This window comes from Galeopterus variegatus, unplaced genomic scaffold (assembly GCF_000696425.1).
Source record: "Galeopterus variegatus unplaced genomic scaffold, G_variegatus-3.0.2 Scaffold31, whole genome shotgun sequence".
Classification (NCBI taxonomy): Eukaryota; Metazoa; Chordata; class Mammalia; order Dermoptera; family Cynocephalidae; genus Galeopterus; species Galeopterus variegatus.
The window spans coordinates 1,199,058-1,213,905 of NW_007726142.1; the positions used below are offsets into that span (position 1 = coordinate 1,199,058).

At 38.4% G+C, this 14,848-nt stretch overlaps 1 protein-coding gene across 2 annotated transcripts in view; it reads right to left on the reverse strand.

Moving 5' to 3' along the window:
• Positions 1-14,848, reverse strand: part of SCIN (scinderin) — a 75,832-nt gene that overhangs the window by 9,072 nt on the left and 51,912 nt on the right. The window contains exons 10-14 of one of the 2 annotated variants that reach the window (XM_008570065.1): positions 12,744-12,834; positions 8,238-8,408; positions 3,941-4,118; positions 3,558-3,679; positions 494-571 (exon numbers count right to left, since the gene is read on the reverse strand). In XM_008570065.1, coding sequence (XP_008568287.1) covers positions 494-571; positions 3,558-3,679; positions 3,941-4,118; positions 8,238-8,408; positions 12,744-12,834 — 640 coding nt within the window. The remainder of the gene's footprint in view (positions 1-493; positions 572-3,557; positions 3,680-3,940; positions 4,119-8,237; positions 8,409-12,743; positions 12,835-14,848) is intronic. The other variant, XM_008570070.1, reaches the window with a different exon arrangement.

The window sequence follows — 14,848 nt, forward strand, 5'->3', positions numbered from 1 at the left end:
TATATATATATATATATATATATATATATATATATATATAATAGTAACAAATTTTACTGTGTAGATTCAAAACTATTCTGTTTCTTCCCCAGGGGAAGGGTCCCCTATGACTTCTTGTCAAATTCAAGAGAAATTCTGAATACTTTGGTCTTCCCAAAGGCATTGTACCCTTATGACATCACACACATGAATGCACTTATTAAATAAATAAATAAATGAATGAATTAAGAGCGACTTTTACCAAAAAAATGAAAAATAAATGTTTTTTACCTACAACTGTAATACCAAAAAAGATAGCTGTAGAATTATTTATGCACTAAGAAATCAACTTGCTGTGTGTATCAGGATTTTTTGCCAAACTGTGTTGTTTCTTTTAAATACAGCCTAAATCTCTCTGCCCATTTATTATTATACGTGCCATTTCTCACAGCAAATTCTATTCAGTTCCCAAGCATAAGTTCTCTCTTTTTTGATGAACAAAGTATAGTTTTACCTGTTCCCAAGCATCTAGTAACATGACATCATCTTCTGCTAAATCGTCCTGGGTGAACTCTCCTGGAACCTCTTCAATCTGAAATGTTGGAAAGCTTTATGACCAAACAGTAAAGCAGGAATTTTTCTAATATTTCTGAGAACTGTGAAAATAAAATTTGGTAGTCATTTTTTCTTCTTCTTTTTAGGTAATAAAGATTTAAATAATTGTTCATCTATTTAATTTGGCATCACAACTAATGATACCTTATTTGGCCAGCACAATGCTTAATATAATATTTTGATTGAATACCTAGATTGGACATATGTAGTCAATTTGACATGATTCTCTGTACTTCCAGTTCCTTACGCAAGTTGTTTCACAGATTTATGTCGCCTGCCTAGTCCCTAAAGACATTTGAGTTTATGGTCAGGGTATTAAATTGTCTTTCATTTTGTAGGTCAAGATTATTTTTAAAAAGTCAATAGGTCTGGTCATTTTAATTTAAATTTTCATTAAAATGACATTTTAACATAATATTACATATGCAAAATTTTATTATTTTTATTTTTAATGGGTTAAATTGTACTCTCTATAGTTAACATGAAAGGGTAGTGGAGAGGGTTAGTTTAATCCACCCAATCCCAATGGGAATGTATTAATCTAAAATTCAATGCTTTTAGAGAATTCTGAATGAACCCCACCACCATCCTTAGGAAGGTGTGACAGGTTGGATTATAGTTCCCAATTCTTTACTCCCTCTGCCTGCCATTTGACTTTGCCATGCAGTCAAGGAATTGGAGTTGACTGTGGCCTGGTCCATGTCATACTAGCCAATGTGACTCAGTAGGGGCCTTTTTGTGCTCCTGAGCACTGTCATGGAAAAACAGGAATAAACCCAGCCTGTAGCCTGAGCTCAGTCTGGATAAACCTATTCCCAGGCTGCTTGCAGACCTCTGAACTATACAATTCATGTTTGTCATAACCTGATGAGATTTTGAAATTGTTAAACAAAACAAACAAACCAAAAATCTTGACCATTCACAGAAGGCAATGAACTTGTTCATATAATCTTTTCACAGAATATTTACCAATCACATAATGATTTCAAAAGAAAAAACCTTAAGTATCACTAACTTGGTGCTAGGCACTGTTCTAATCTATTATATGCAACAACTAATTTAATATTCGCACTCACCCTATGAAGTAGTTGCTATGATTATCTCCATTCTACAGATGAGAAAATTACTGCACAGACAGGATACATAACCAGCCTAAAGACACAAAGCTAGTAAGTAATATCACTAGGTAAATGATATTACACAGGCAGGTTGGATCTAAAAGCTATGCTTTTAACTATAGGCTCTGCTGCCTTGTAGGAATTTGTATGTCTAAAGCCTACTTGTTAATATTGATTGTAAGATCCAACACTTGTTAGTAACAATCCTTTTCCTTAAACTGTGAAGAAGCAGAGGGGTTCCAAATACCAAACAGGAAAATGAGTAGGTGCAGAAAAATGTATATTTCTCCTAAAGGCTAATATATGTGCATAACAAAAAGCCAGACAAGCACTAACAGATTTCTTTCAAACCTGACTGAGAACAAAGTTCTAGGAACTTATTTTTGTAAAACATATCTTCCTTGGAGAAAAGTCTAATTTTATACTAATATATGCAAATAATAATAAAAAGAAATTATAGGAGCATATGCTAAAAAGTTGTTTGGATGCAATATCAAATAAACACTCAAAACAATAAAATAACAGATTTTTCTGATGACAAATTTATAAAATACAGTAAGCACAGGGGTTTCCTGTAAAGTAAGTGAGCAAACTGTGGTGCCTGACAACCAAATATTTATCTCAATGCACTATTTAAGTCTGGAGTTTCAAGTCAAATCACTTGTAAGCCTCAAATGTGGTTTGTGCATGAACGGTTTCTTCTTCAAAGCATTTTAGTTCTAGTAATCAAAGTACCTGAGAAAGTACTTAGGAAATTTTCTTGTGTGTATGCTAAAAAATAAAGCTTGCATTCACCAGGATGTGTTGACCAAATCTGCAGATCAAATTCTATATAGAAGAGAAATTTGTTCTTTAAATGAAAAATTTAAACAAAAGCTTAGTATGTAAATTGAGGCAAAGAGCAGTAGCCTTTTGGATAATATTTCAGAGCCCAGTATAAAATCCCTCTTGTATTGTCATGAACTGCATATTTGTTTCCCTCTAAATTCATATGTTGAAGCCCTAACCCCCTAATGGTGTGGTAGTAGGTGGTGATTAGGTTTAGATGAGCTCATGAGGGTGGAGCCCCCATGATGGGATTAGTGTCCTTAAGAAGAGAAAGAGAATAGAGCTTGCTCTCTTTGCCATATGAGGACACAAGGAAGTGTGCCCTCAACAGACAAGGCATCTGCTGATGCCTTGATCTTGAACTTCCCAGATTCCAGAACTGGGAGAAATAAAAGTTTGTTGTTTAAACCATCTTATCTGTGGTATTTTTTTTATAGCCGCCTGAACTAAGACACAGATACTTCTGATTTTACTTCTGATTGCCTGAAAGTCAAAGCCTATAAATGACTATAAAACATTCCTGTTGATTTCAGTTAATTTGCAGGCACATATATAACTTTCTGTTGTTTTGCCCAATGATCATACTATTTCCATAATGTTTTTTATTCAGTCAACATAGTGAAATTTATACCCCTGGGAAAATGATGTGTAAAACTTATATAGTTTGATCAGAAACAACTATTGCTGCCCACAAAAAGTGTCAAATTATTAAATTAGCAAACCCAAGCACATACATATTCATAGAGCAACTACTTCTTGCTGACACAGGTGTAAAGCAGCTGATATTTTTAAGGCAGCTTAATTTATATAGCACAGTACAGTTAACGCTTTCATATCTATTACATCATTGACCCTTAAAACTACCCTGTATAGAGCAAAGATTATCATCTATGATTTTCAGGTAATCTGAAACTTCTGAGACTCTGAGAGGTAACATGGCTGGAAAGTGTCAGAGCCTACATGGAAACACCTCTCCCAGTATTGTTAGGTTCTATCTCATTGTCTTAAGATACTTACAATGAACCTTCCAGTTTTGTTAGAGCAGCCATAAAGCCGAGGCGGATGGGCTTCAGCCTCGGTTTCTAGCAGTGGTGACGTCTGGTAGTCTTTTTTCCCTCCAAGGACATTCCAAAACTCCTCTGTGGAAAACACACTGAGTTATCCAATGCATTTACTAGAGGATATGGTTTGTATTGCTTTACATTAACAAATAATATTATCTTACCTTGACTTTAATGTTAGAAATTTCTTAAATATACCAGGTACCATCACCCACTTTTCTAAATATTGGAGGGATTCTTAACCCCCAATAGCCATTAAAAAGTGACTATGAAAAAAGTCGATTAGCAAACATACCAAATGTAAATTCTGGTTAGTGTCCTTGGCCCCACAGCACACACCTGGTTCCTCGCCTTCCTGAATCCTTACAGTTTTGCACTTGAGGACACTTGCCACGTACTCTGCTCCTTTCTCCTCGTCCTGGCTAGCACCTTTTCCTACCCAGATGAAGCCATTGTTTTTTGGCAGTTTCAGGACAAAAACATCATTGGAATTCAGTGAATTTGCATCAACATCAACCTAGAGTATGACGAAAAATAACACAACGATTCAAAGTCATTGCTGCTCCTTCAATAAATACGTTTCAGAGTTTCAGAGCTGTGACTGTGACAAACCAACCACAGCTTTCCACCCAATCCCAGGAAATTAATTCAGGGCAGCACAAGACACCACTATGGTGTTTGAAATGTCTGTGTCATTCAGATAGTAGCACAAGCATCTAAGAATACAGTTAATCAAACTTAAGTGATAAGAATTAAGGGTTTGGAAAAGTAGCAAAGGTTTGGAAAAGCAAACAAAGATAACATAAGAACAAGGAGGGGCTATAATTGACAATTGGAAAAAGGGCATAGTATTCACAAATGACATGTATGAAGCAAAGGTATTCAGTGTTTCTCTCCCCCACTAAAGAGAAGGCTTATCGAATAATTGAAAGGAAACTTAAAAATCATAAAGCAGGGACTGGAGTCCAATGTAGGGAAAGAGATAATACTATGGATTCACTAAAAGGTGCTTCAGGCTCAGATAAATCATGTCTCAAATTATAAAAGACAATTTTAAGGACTTAAAAACACAGCACTGATATACTCCTTCCTTCCGACTTACAATCTGTGGACACTGCCTGGCATCCCCCGGGGAGCACAGATCTGGTCCATGTGGCCACAGGGGAGCGAGAGGTTTGACTCTGGCCTGAGGGTGAGGCTGAAGGTGGGACCTCTGGGCAGGGACAAGGCACATGCAGAACCTCAGGCTCGGTGGTGAGCGTGAGGGCCCTAGGACGGGCTTGTGTCTACGACTGCGTCCATGACCTTGTGATTTTGTGACTCTGTGTCCATCTCTGTGATTACCTGTCTGACCAGATGATCGTGAAACTACGTCACTGTCTGACTTTCTGCATAACTGTGGAACTGAGTGAGGTCTGACTTCAGCGAGCTGAACCAGTAGCATGACAGAGATGGAGCAGCCGAGAGGGAGAAGGAAACAAGAGCAGGAGGTGTTTCTAAGGCAAGCGAAGAAAGTGTCTCAAGAAGGCAGGGTAACCTGCTGTGCCCAACAATGCCGCCTGGCCAGCCTCACTGAGCTGCCAGGATCAGGGCATCAACCGCATGCAGAGTTGGATTCGCTGGGTCTGTCAGGACCGTGTCCCCACAGAGAACGCTAAATTTAGAGAAGTGTCCCAGGGATGGGTAACATTCAGGGAAGTGGGTATAGTCCTCTCCCAGGAGGAATGAGGCCTCATGGACCAAGATCAAAGGAATCTATCAGATGCGATGATGGAGAATTATAAGAACTAGGTCTGGCTTTCAGCGCTTCCTGTTTCTAATCCACATGTCTCCTTATTGATAAAGAGGAAAAAGCTAGAATGATGGAGAAAAGGTGACAAGAGGCCCATGTCCGGACTGGTGTGAGATCAGGGGGGTAGATCTAAAACAGAACGTTTATAGAGCTTTAGCCTGCCAGGAACTGAAGACAGAAAGCCTTACAAAACAATCTGGACTAGTGCATTTCAGAGAAGCTGGTTTTAGAGGCTGAAAAAAAAAAAAAAGAGATGTTGTAAGCAACTGGTGATGTTTCATAAAGAAATGCCCACTGGGGAAGAGATCAGGAATGTAACAATGCTGCATTCTGGTTGACTCTTCCATCTGAAGTCAACTGAGAGTGCCTGCAGATGAGAGCTGCACTGTCAGTTTGATAGACTAAAAAACAATTAGTCATAATTAAACACATGAGAATCCCTGCACAGAATGTTCTAGATGAGATCAATACCCACGCTGGCATTTAAACTATATGACTGAATGAGATCACTGTGAAGAGTTCAAGACTGAGCCTTGGAGCACTCAAATGCTTAGAGGTCAAGCAGAGAAGTAAAACCCAGCAAAACTGCCCCAGAAGAGTGGCCAGTAGGTTTAAAAGAAATCATGATAAGTGTGGTAATACAGACACTGTGTGGAAAAAAGTATTCAATAAAACAGGAAATGTTAACCGTGGCAAATGGTTGTGGAAGGTTTAGAAAAATGAGATCCGAGAAATGACTTTTGATTGTGGCAAGAAGCAGGTCACTGACCAACTAGAGAGAAAGCATTTCAGTGGAGTGAGGGGAATAAATACCTGATTGGAGTGGCTTGAGAGAGAATAGGCTCAAACAAGTAGAGACAGTGAGCGAGTGACAACAACTCTTTCAAGGACTCGTGCTCTTAAGAAGGACAGAGAAATGATGCGGTAGCTGGAGACGGTCAAGATCAGGGTCAAGAGAAGTTTTTAAAGAAATGATGGGAGTTTTTTTTAAAAACACATCTTTGTATTTCAAAGTAAATGATGTAGGATAGAAGAATAAAAGGATGATCCAGAAGAGAAGAGAAAGGAGATTATTGCCTGCAATCATGATGAACTGCAAGTGGAATAAATGCACGGGAAAGAGAGATATCTAGGAAAGCCCACAAGGAAGCAAGAGAGGAGACCCTGGACACAAGTGGGGGCGGGAGAAATACGGCCTTAGATAGAAGTCATATTTTTTATTCTATGTGATAAATATGCATTAAATTATTTATTGATATACCTCTTTATGCAAATATATTATTTACTACTAATTTATGGATAATAATAGATTGATGTTAATTTATAAAACACTTCATTATATGTAAATTACTAATATAAAATATTTATTGATTTTTAAACATAAATAAATTAAGATTTATAGATTTCTTTCATAAAACAGGAAGGAAAGAGAATATAGACGTACCCATGCAGACAAGTTGGTGAAGTTGCAGGGGAGCAGATAAGGTGATTCCTGTGTGATTATACTTATGCTCTCTGTGAACACTGAATCAAAGTAATCAGTAGAGAGAAGCGGGTGCTGGAGATTTGAGGAGAGAGGAGGACAGGAAGGGTGTGAAGGATGAAGAGGACTCATGCATTCAGCGATGAGACTGGAGAATTGGTGACATGTGCATCCTGGAGTGAAGGAGTCAAAGGACGGGAGCTGGTTGTCAGAGGTTTATGATTGAAGCAGACTTCTGAGGAGCTCTGGTTGTCGCCTATGGCAAGATTTAGTATAGGATGATGTGAGTAGGAGATGAAATGCGGACAAGGAAAAGATGGTTATAAGAGAGAAGCCAGAGTGACAAAGACAGTGAGACAATGGCTGAAGCCATCAAAGAGGAAGGGAAGGACCGGCAGCTCAGTAGGTGACAGCACAACAAGACAGGGGAGGGAGAGTCTGATACAAAGGAGAGAAATCAAAGCAGCAAGGTAAGAAAGGAGGGTAGCCCGTCCAGCTCCATCCTTGAGTCCTGTGGGCACTGGGAGACAACACAACTTCCACTTGGGAGGGGTGTATAGGAATGGGTATCCTCAGAGGACAGCAGCCTGCAATCAAGAAGGTGAAGGGGGAGGGAGGCTTAGAGAAGAGGTCGCAGGTGGAGGGAGGTGATAACCAACCAGTTTTAAGGGCTCAGCTGAATGGCTTGTGTGGAGGAGTAGGGTTGGGAGATGGCTCCAGCTTTGGGAATATGCAGAGAGTACACAGCAGTTTCAGAGTGATCTGGGAGACCTGGATTTCAACAGTGACTGAGGTGATTGGGATGTGAGGTGTAACGGGATTGTCCTAAAGGTCAAAGCACACAGCCATTTGAAAACCTAGGCAGGCTGGTCTCGCCCGCGCCTGAAGGTCTTCTAATTGTATGACACCTTGATGGGGGTTTAATTTCTTTCCCAGCTGCTGTCAGAGACAGCTTAACTGGCAGTACAGTTATGGTTCTGGTCCAGTGTGGCAGGGCTTGCTTCTCACATTCGTTACACTGTGCAAACACTCAAACTTCCCTCTGAAATTTCCCTAGTGTCACCTGACCCATCACCCGTGATCCATCTACTCCATGCCTGTGACAGCTTGGTTTATTACAGTATTCTCAAAATTCATTTGTTTGGGTTGAATGCAGTTGTAAAATGTGAGAGGCCTGGTATCTGCAGTTTAACATTTTACTCAGCTCTCCTGCTTTTAGTGTTTTTTTATTGTGAACTGGATTAATTATAGAAATGAAAGGAATTTACTTGCTAATTTTTAAAAGACTAATATTTGTTGATGGCTCAGGTCCATTGGGAAATCCATAGCCAAGGCATGTTTTATTGAATGCGTGACATTACCTCCACAATTCTGGTGATAGATGCCAGGTTTCTCCGGACTTGAAAGAGGCGTATAGGGGAAGCAGGTGCCTGACCTCCTTTCTTTGATGTTCCATTCTTGTAAATAATGAGTGGTTTGTCTTTGAACAAACTCAGCAGATGAGCAGGCTCTTTGCCTTGGGAGACTCGGATCTGGAGGTGGGGAGATAAAAGAAATAAAATAAAGAGTGCATTGAAAGAAGGTTGATTTTCTAAATGTGTGCTTATTTTTCTTTTTGAAAACAAAACAAAAAATAAACAGAAAGTCAAGAGCAGGAGGAATGATGATTAACAGAACAAAAAAGTTGATGATAACCAAGTACAGTTTCCTCCTTGACTTAAGAATCTTCTGTTCATTGATACATTAACTACCCTAACCCATTTATTATGCAATATATGTATGTATTGAAACACCAGATTATACCCTACAAGTATGTATAATTACAATTACAATTAAAAAAATAGTAAAGAAAAAAAGAGAATCTTTCATTGTCCTAGAACCAGTGTCACAGTGTCCCCGAGTAGTTTCTTGTGTGGGGAAACATCCTCACACTGCAACACTTTCTGCTTTTGGAAAGCATGAAGATGTAAGCTTGTTCATCTACATCTCCCAAAGAGAAAAGATTACAGCAATGAAGTGCTGGTGTCTGCAACCTTATATGAAAATTACTCTTCTTCAAAAGCATCAACATTTTACAGATGTTTACACATGTGCTAGATTCTTATGTGTTTTGGATCTGGTTCAGAAGGTTAACACATGTGCTTCAAAAAATAAAAGGACACAAAATCATACTCATTATTTTTATAACCAGATATTTGTGAGATGAAAAAAAAAATTACACACAGAAGCAAAAGATTTCTATCCAAACATTAAAAACTGGCAAAAATAAACTGATCTTATATTTTCTACTTTTTAACTTACCTGTAGAAATGGTAGTAGAAGATATGCTCAGTATAAGCAACTTATTTTTTATGCAATAAAATAACTTTTCAGGATGAGGAAACTGAATAAAATAAGTGATAAATTATTAGCTTGACTTAATCTCCCATTTCTTGCATGAAATATTGATGCATTTCTTACATGAAGAGTTCAAATTTTTTTCAGTCCCTTGTTTTTTTATTTGTTCTGCCTTATGCTAAAATTGAGCTTTCACACCTACCCTCATACATCTTTTTCTAGAAGCTAGGTGACTGGGAATGCCCATGCACATACCATAACAGGAGGCATAGAGCACTGAAAATAATTGACCTCATAAGTATGTTTCAATTAGTAGGCATTCAAATAAGTGAGCAGCACATTATGAAAATGTTTCCTCAGTCATACTCCCAGAGCTTTGGATGGGGGTAGGAAGGAGTACCAAAAGCTGTCAGCTTAGCATTCGACATAACATTGAGAAAACTTCAATTGCCAACATACAAGAAAGGAGGCCACTGATTAAGGCCCATCACCTACTGTAAAAGAACAAGTGAGAAAAAAGGTAGATTAAAAAAAATTAATAGTGTAATATACTCTATAAAGGAGTGTTTAAAACAACATTACAGGACGTAAGATTTTTTTTTTGCATTATTGTAAACTACTGCCATCTAGTGATTGAAGAAAAGAGTTACCATTTCATTAATTTAGGATTCAACTAACAATTAATGGAAATTCATTAATAGGGCATATCAAATATTCTACTGTGAAATATGGAATATGTAAGACACATGCATATCTTCAAAGTTTTTGAATAATTTCTTAAGGAATATAAGGAATACTTTATTTTTTTATTAATATTATTTTTTTTTACATTCTATGAAGTTGTTGCAGAGCGTTGGGAGGGAGAGGGATAGGGAAAAGGGGAAGGAAATGGGATGGAAGAAGGAGGAAGGAAGAGGGATGAGATTGAGGCCTGTGGCACCCCCCTCATTCCCACAGGGGAGACCAGGGGGCTTCCAGTGGTGGCTTGGTTTTTGCCAGGCTGGGTTCAGATGTCAGGGGGGTGTGGCTGAAGCCCTCAGGAATACTTTAAAGATCAACTAAATGTTATAGACGACATCAGTTCTTAGCTAGAAATATTTCATTCAAGAAATGAATATAATACTTCATGGGGAAATTGAACTGAGTGCATTTAAAGAATTCAATCATCTTATTACCTGTAAATTAACAATTAACAAATTAATGTGTACAAAAAAAAGGTAATATGCAACTTTAACTTTAGCCTAACTTGCTTTATACATGTGTATCTATTGACAAGTACCAAGATAGAAAGGAATCCAGCTGGAAGACCAAACTCAGCCTCCATGTTTTGGATTTTACGTCCTAAACAATTCGACTTACATCTCTATTTAACTGTTACATTTGAAGAAGCAAATACACATTTATAAAGATTTGAAAACAAAGCAAAGCAAAGAACTTGTACACCACAGAATTTTAGCTCCTTTGACATCAAGCATGAAGAAGATAAACAAGACACAACCCTGAGAAGGGAATGCTCAATGCTGCTGTGTCCAAAATGTCACCACACTGGCTAAATGATCACCTGCTCTTAGTGTGAACCATAATCTGGAAGAGACTTTTCCCAGCAGATGGGAGCAGATGCCTTCCCCAAAACTGGCCAGAGAAAACACATAGGCAGGCAGAAAAAAACCCAGGCAGCAGTGTGATCAGCTCCAGCTATAAAGAGAGGAGGGGATGTGGGGGAAGAGAGAGAGACAGAGACCTCAGGCTAGTTGTAGGAACAAGGAACAAGCAAGTGTCCTCTGCTGGGATTAATAGGAGAGCAGACAGACACACTGAAGCACGCTAGACGGAAACAGTCTTCCTGGAGTCTGTGTTGCAGTCACACAGTAAGGAACTAAACCAGCAAAGACCAAGAAGTTCCCATGGTTACGAATAAGGGTTCTGAAACAAGCAGCAGGTACTCTGTGCTAGAGTAAGAAGAGGAGCAGTTGAGCTTGAAAAAAGAGGAAGGAAGGTTGAACCAGGCTGCAAACAGTCCTCAGACACAGTGAAGAGAGCTAGAACTAGACATTGATATTGTATGACATTGCATGACATTCAAACTTCTATAATGAGTAAGTCAACACATTATCTCTTCCAGCAACCTTCTCTCTCCACACACACACACCCCACATATACACAGACTGAAAAGTTGATTCATTTATATTTCTATGAGATTGTCGTTTTGAATTTGGGTACAGTCATTCTCAACAAGCTTTTTTTTTTTTTTTTCAGAATTACCCTAATAAAAAATTTCTCTCTTTCCTCTTTCATTCCACGCTCTCCCTTCCTCCTCTCTCCTCCTCTCTTCCCCTCTCATTTCTCCCTCAAGGATTTCCCTCTCTCTGTTCCCTCCCCTTCCCTCTTCTCTATCCCTTTCCCTCCCCTCCCCTCCCCTCCCATTTCTGTCCTCCTCTCCCCTCTCCTCCGCTCCTGTTCCCCCCACTTTTGGGTGTTGGACTTTGTTTATGTCAAGACTTCTGGTACCTAAAAGGGAAAAATAAGGATCCACGATTTCTTATTGAGGTTTATTTCAGTTTGCCTGTGCAGAACATAACTTAGGCACATTTATGACTTGAGAATGTGTAAAATATTGTTCTACTTTTTAACCTATTAATTAGAATCATTAATCTGTGCTTGTTTTACACTGTTGTATTTATTTCTTATTACTGCTATAATAAATTACCATAATTGGCTCTAGTGGCTTACGACAGCACAATTTTATTATCTTACAGTTCTGGAGGTCAAAAGTACAGAATGAATTACTGTGCTCACTTGGTTCCTAGGCTAAAATCAAGCTATCGCAGGACTACAGTCCCCTCTAGAGGCTCTAAGGGTGAGTCCATTTCCTCATCTTTCCCAGCTTCTAGAGTTTGCCCATATTCCTTTGCTGGGGCCACTTCTGTCTTCAAAGACAGCAATTGCAGGTTGAGTCTTTCTCATGCTGCATCCCTCTAACTCTGCCTGCTTCCCTCTTTTTACTTATAAGGACCCTTGTGATTATACTGGGTCTAACCAGTAATCCCAGATAATCTCCCTATTTTGAGATCCGCTGAGGAGCAAACTTAATTCCATCTCCAAGCTTAACTCTCCTTTGCTTTGAAACATAACACATTCATAGGTTCTGAGGACTAGGACGTGAACATCTTGGGGGCATTATTTTGCCCACGACATCTGTCTAACAATAGCTGGAAGTGATGACACAGATAGGACAGTTTAATGTCAGGAGGCTATCATTGACATATGGTGTGATTCTAATGGGAAGATTCTTTTGGCTTAAATCTGTTATTGTTTTTTGTTGTTTTTATTTTGCTTTGGTTTGCTCCCTTTCCAGAACCTGAGTGAACCTCTATGGCATGAGAGTAGGAATACTGAAATTCCAAAATGAAAAAGAGTCAATATCAAGAAAATGTCAAATTCTCATCCCAACTTGGAAGAGGAGCTTTAGCTAGAAATCGAGCTAGCAAAAGTTTAACTTGTGTGAGTTTTGGGGGTAAAAATATCCCAACCTGCACAGCCTGTCCTCCAAGGGATCGATCCAACTGAACGGTCAGGAAAGCGGATGTCGTCAGCTCATCTCTTGTGGCATTTGCTCCTTGCCTAGAGGAATCAAAGTAAAACAAATTACCTGTATTTAAGTTTTAAGACCTTCCCATGTAGGCATTTCAAGCAGAGACAAGTTATTATGAAACATAAAGAAGAAACCAACTGTTTTAACTTGACATGAACCCTCAAAATTATTGAGTTTTTTTTAAAGTGCTAACATTGAGCCATGAATTATCCTGTATCTTGTCTAGAAGGATATAAGGCAGGCATTTTTAATCTCTGTTTTAAAGAAATTGAGCTTTAGCTCCTTACATAATTTAGCTAAGTAATCAGGTCTGTTTGATTCCAAGTTGAAGCTGCCTATTTTGGGGAAACCACGTTTATAGTGAAAATAATCCATCTGAGTACAAGAATATGAGCCAAACACATTAGGCTGGTTATTAGAGGCATTTTATCTTTCTATGAATATTTGTTGAAAACCAAATACCTGGAACCCAGAAAAGTCAAGAAAATAATCATTAGAAGTTGGCAACAGAGAGGCCCCATTTCACCATTCTAGAAATTCTATAAGGAATTATGAATGAAGCTGTACAAGAGACTAAACTTCCGGGACCCAGATAAGGGTCAATAAATCAATCTGTACAGTTCATCTGCAACTTCTCTTCCTAGGTTAGCTGTAACTCTGTATCACTTTAATTTATAAAGTAACCTTTCAGAGATCTGCCTGTTTGATGAATTTGTGTGGTAAAAAATAAGCAAAACAAGACCAAAAAAAAAAAAAAATCCAAAACATCCTAAGCAATCATTGAACATTGTTTTTAGCCAACATCTTTATCTGACTAGGGTTAGCAGCAGGAATGCAAAACTTGGAATTGGATTGTGAAAGGTAACCATATCTCTTCTTCTGAAACCTTGACAGTAAGCTATTCCATACTCAGAACATATTAAAAGTAACCCACCACCCTGGGCAACCCACGCAAACACACCAACACACAGGGAGCAGGGTGCGTGTCTTATTTAATCTTAGAATTTTTCACTGGGCGGGGCATAGGAGAATGTTTAATGCAAAAATGTTTTATAGAGGGGTGCAAAAAAGGTCATGCACATGTTTATAAGACAATAAAAAATGCTTACCTTAATAAAGCCACCCATAAAAAAAAACAGCCTTTTAATTTGGATAGCCTAAATTTTCCATAAGCCCTTAAAACTAACACCTCTTTGAGCGACCAGACAACAAGGTGGGGAGTGACGCAGAGTTGCATGGTGATGGTCTACAGCAGGGTTTGCTATCACGTCCTATTACTTCTGTAGTTTCCTCAGTTCTCATTTCCAGCTGTGGTTAAAAATAGCTGCTTTCCATTTTGCTTTTATTCCAGAGGGAAAAATATTAACCAACTAACAGACAATATCACCCAACTTTTGTCTTCATTTATTATTTTTCTTGGAGTATTTCAACCGAGAAACTCGAAAACCACCACCGAACTTTTGCCTTCTGATACTCTTAATAAACACTTCACTACTGATCTCAAGCCCCTCTTCCTGTTCATGTCAAAGTACTGTGCTCCGCTTCTTCAAACTCATCTGCTTTATGGATTTATGATCCAGAGGGTCAAGTATTCCACTACTATCAAGACATAATACAGCCACTCTTTGCTTCTAATTTTGAAATCCTATGCTTAGGGGAAGAAAGAAAAGGAACGTATTTTGACAGCATGTCTTCTTTATAAACCTGTGGTGCTTGTTGCTCATTAAAAATAAATGCTGCATACAAATAAAATGTTCTGCTGCAAGAGATTCATTCTCCTCATTTGTTCAATTTCAATTACCTGACACTTCAGAGAAAAGATCACTGCAGCAATTAGTTTTCTCCTATCATTTCAGAATATAAGCGGTTTAAGAACCAAAAAAGACAAATTTGTGCATTCAGAACTTGATTTAATTGTAGTCTTTCACCTTTAACTCTGCCTCTTTGACTTAAAAAAAAATACATCCCTGTATTGAAATTATCACATAAACTGGAAAGTTGTTTAACTTGGAAGCTGGTCTTCACTACTTTTATAAAGCTTTC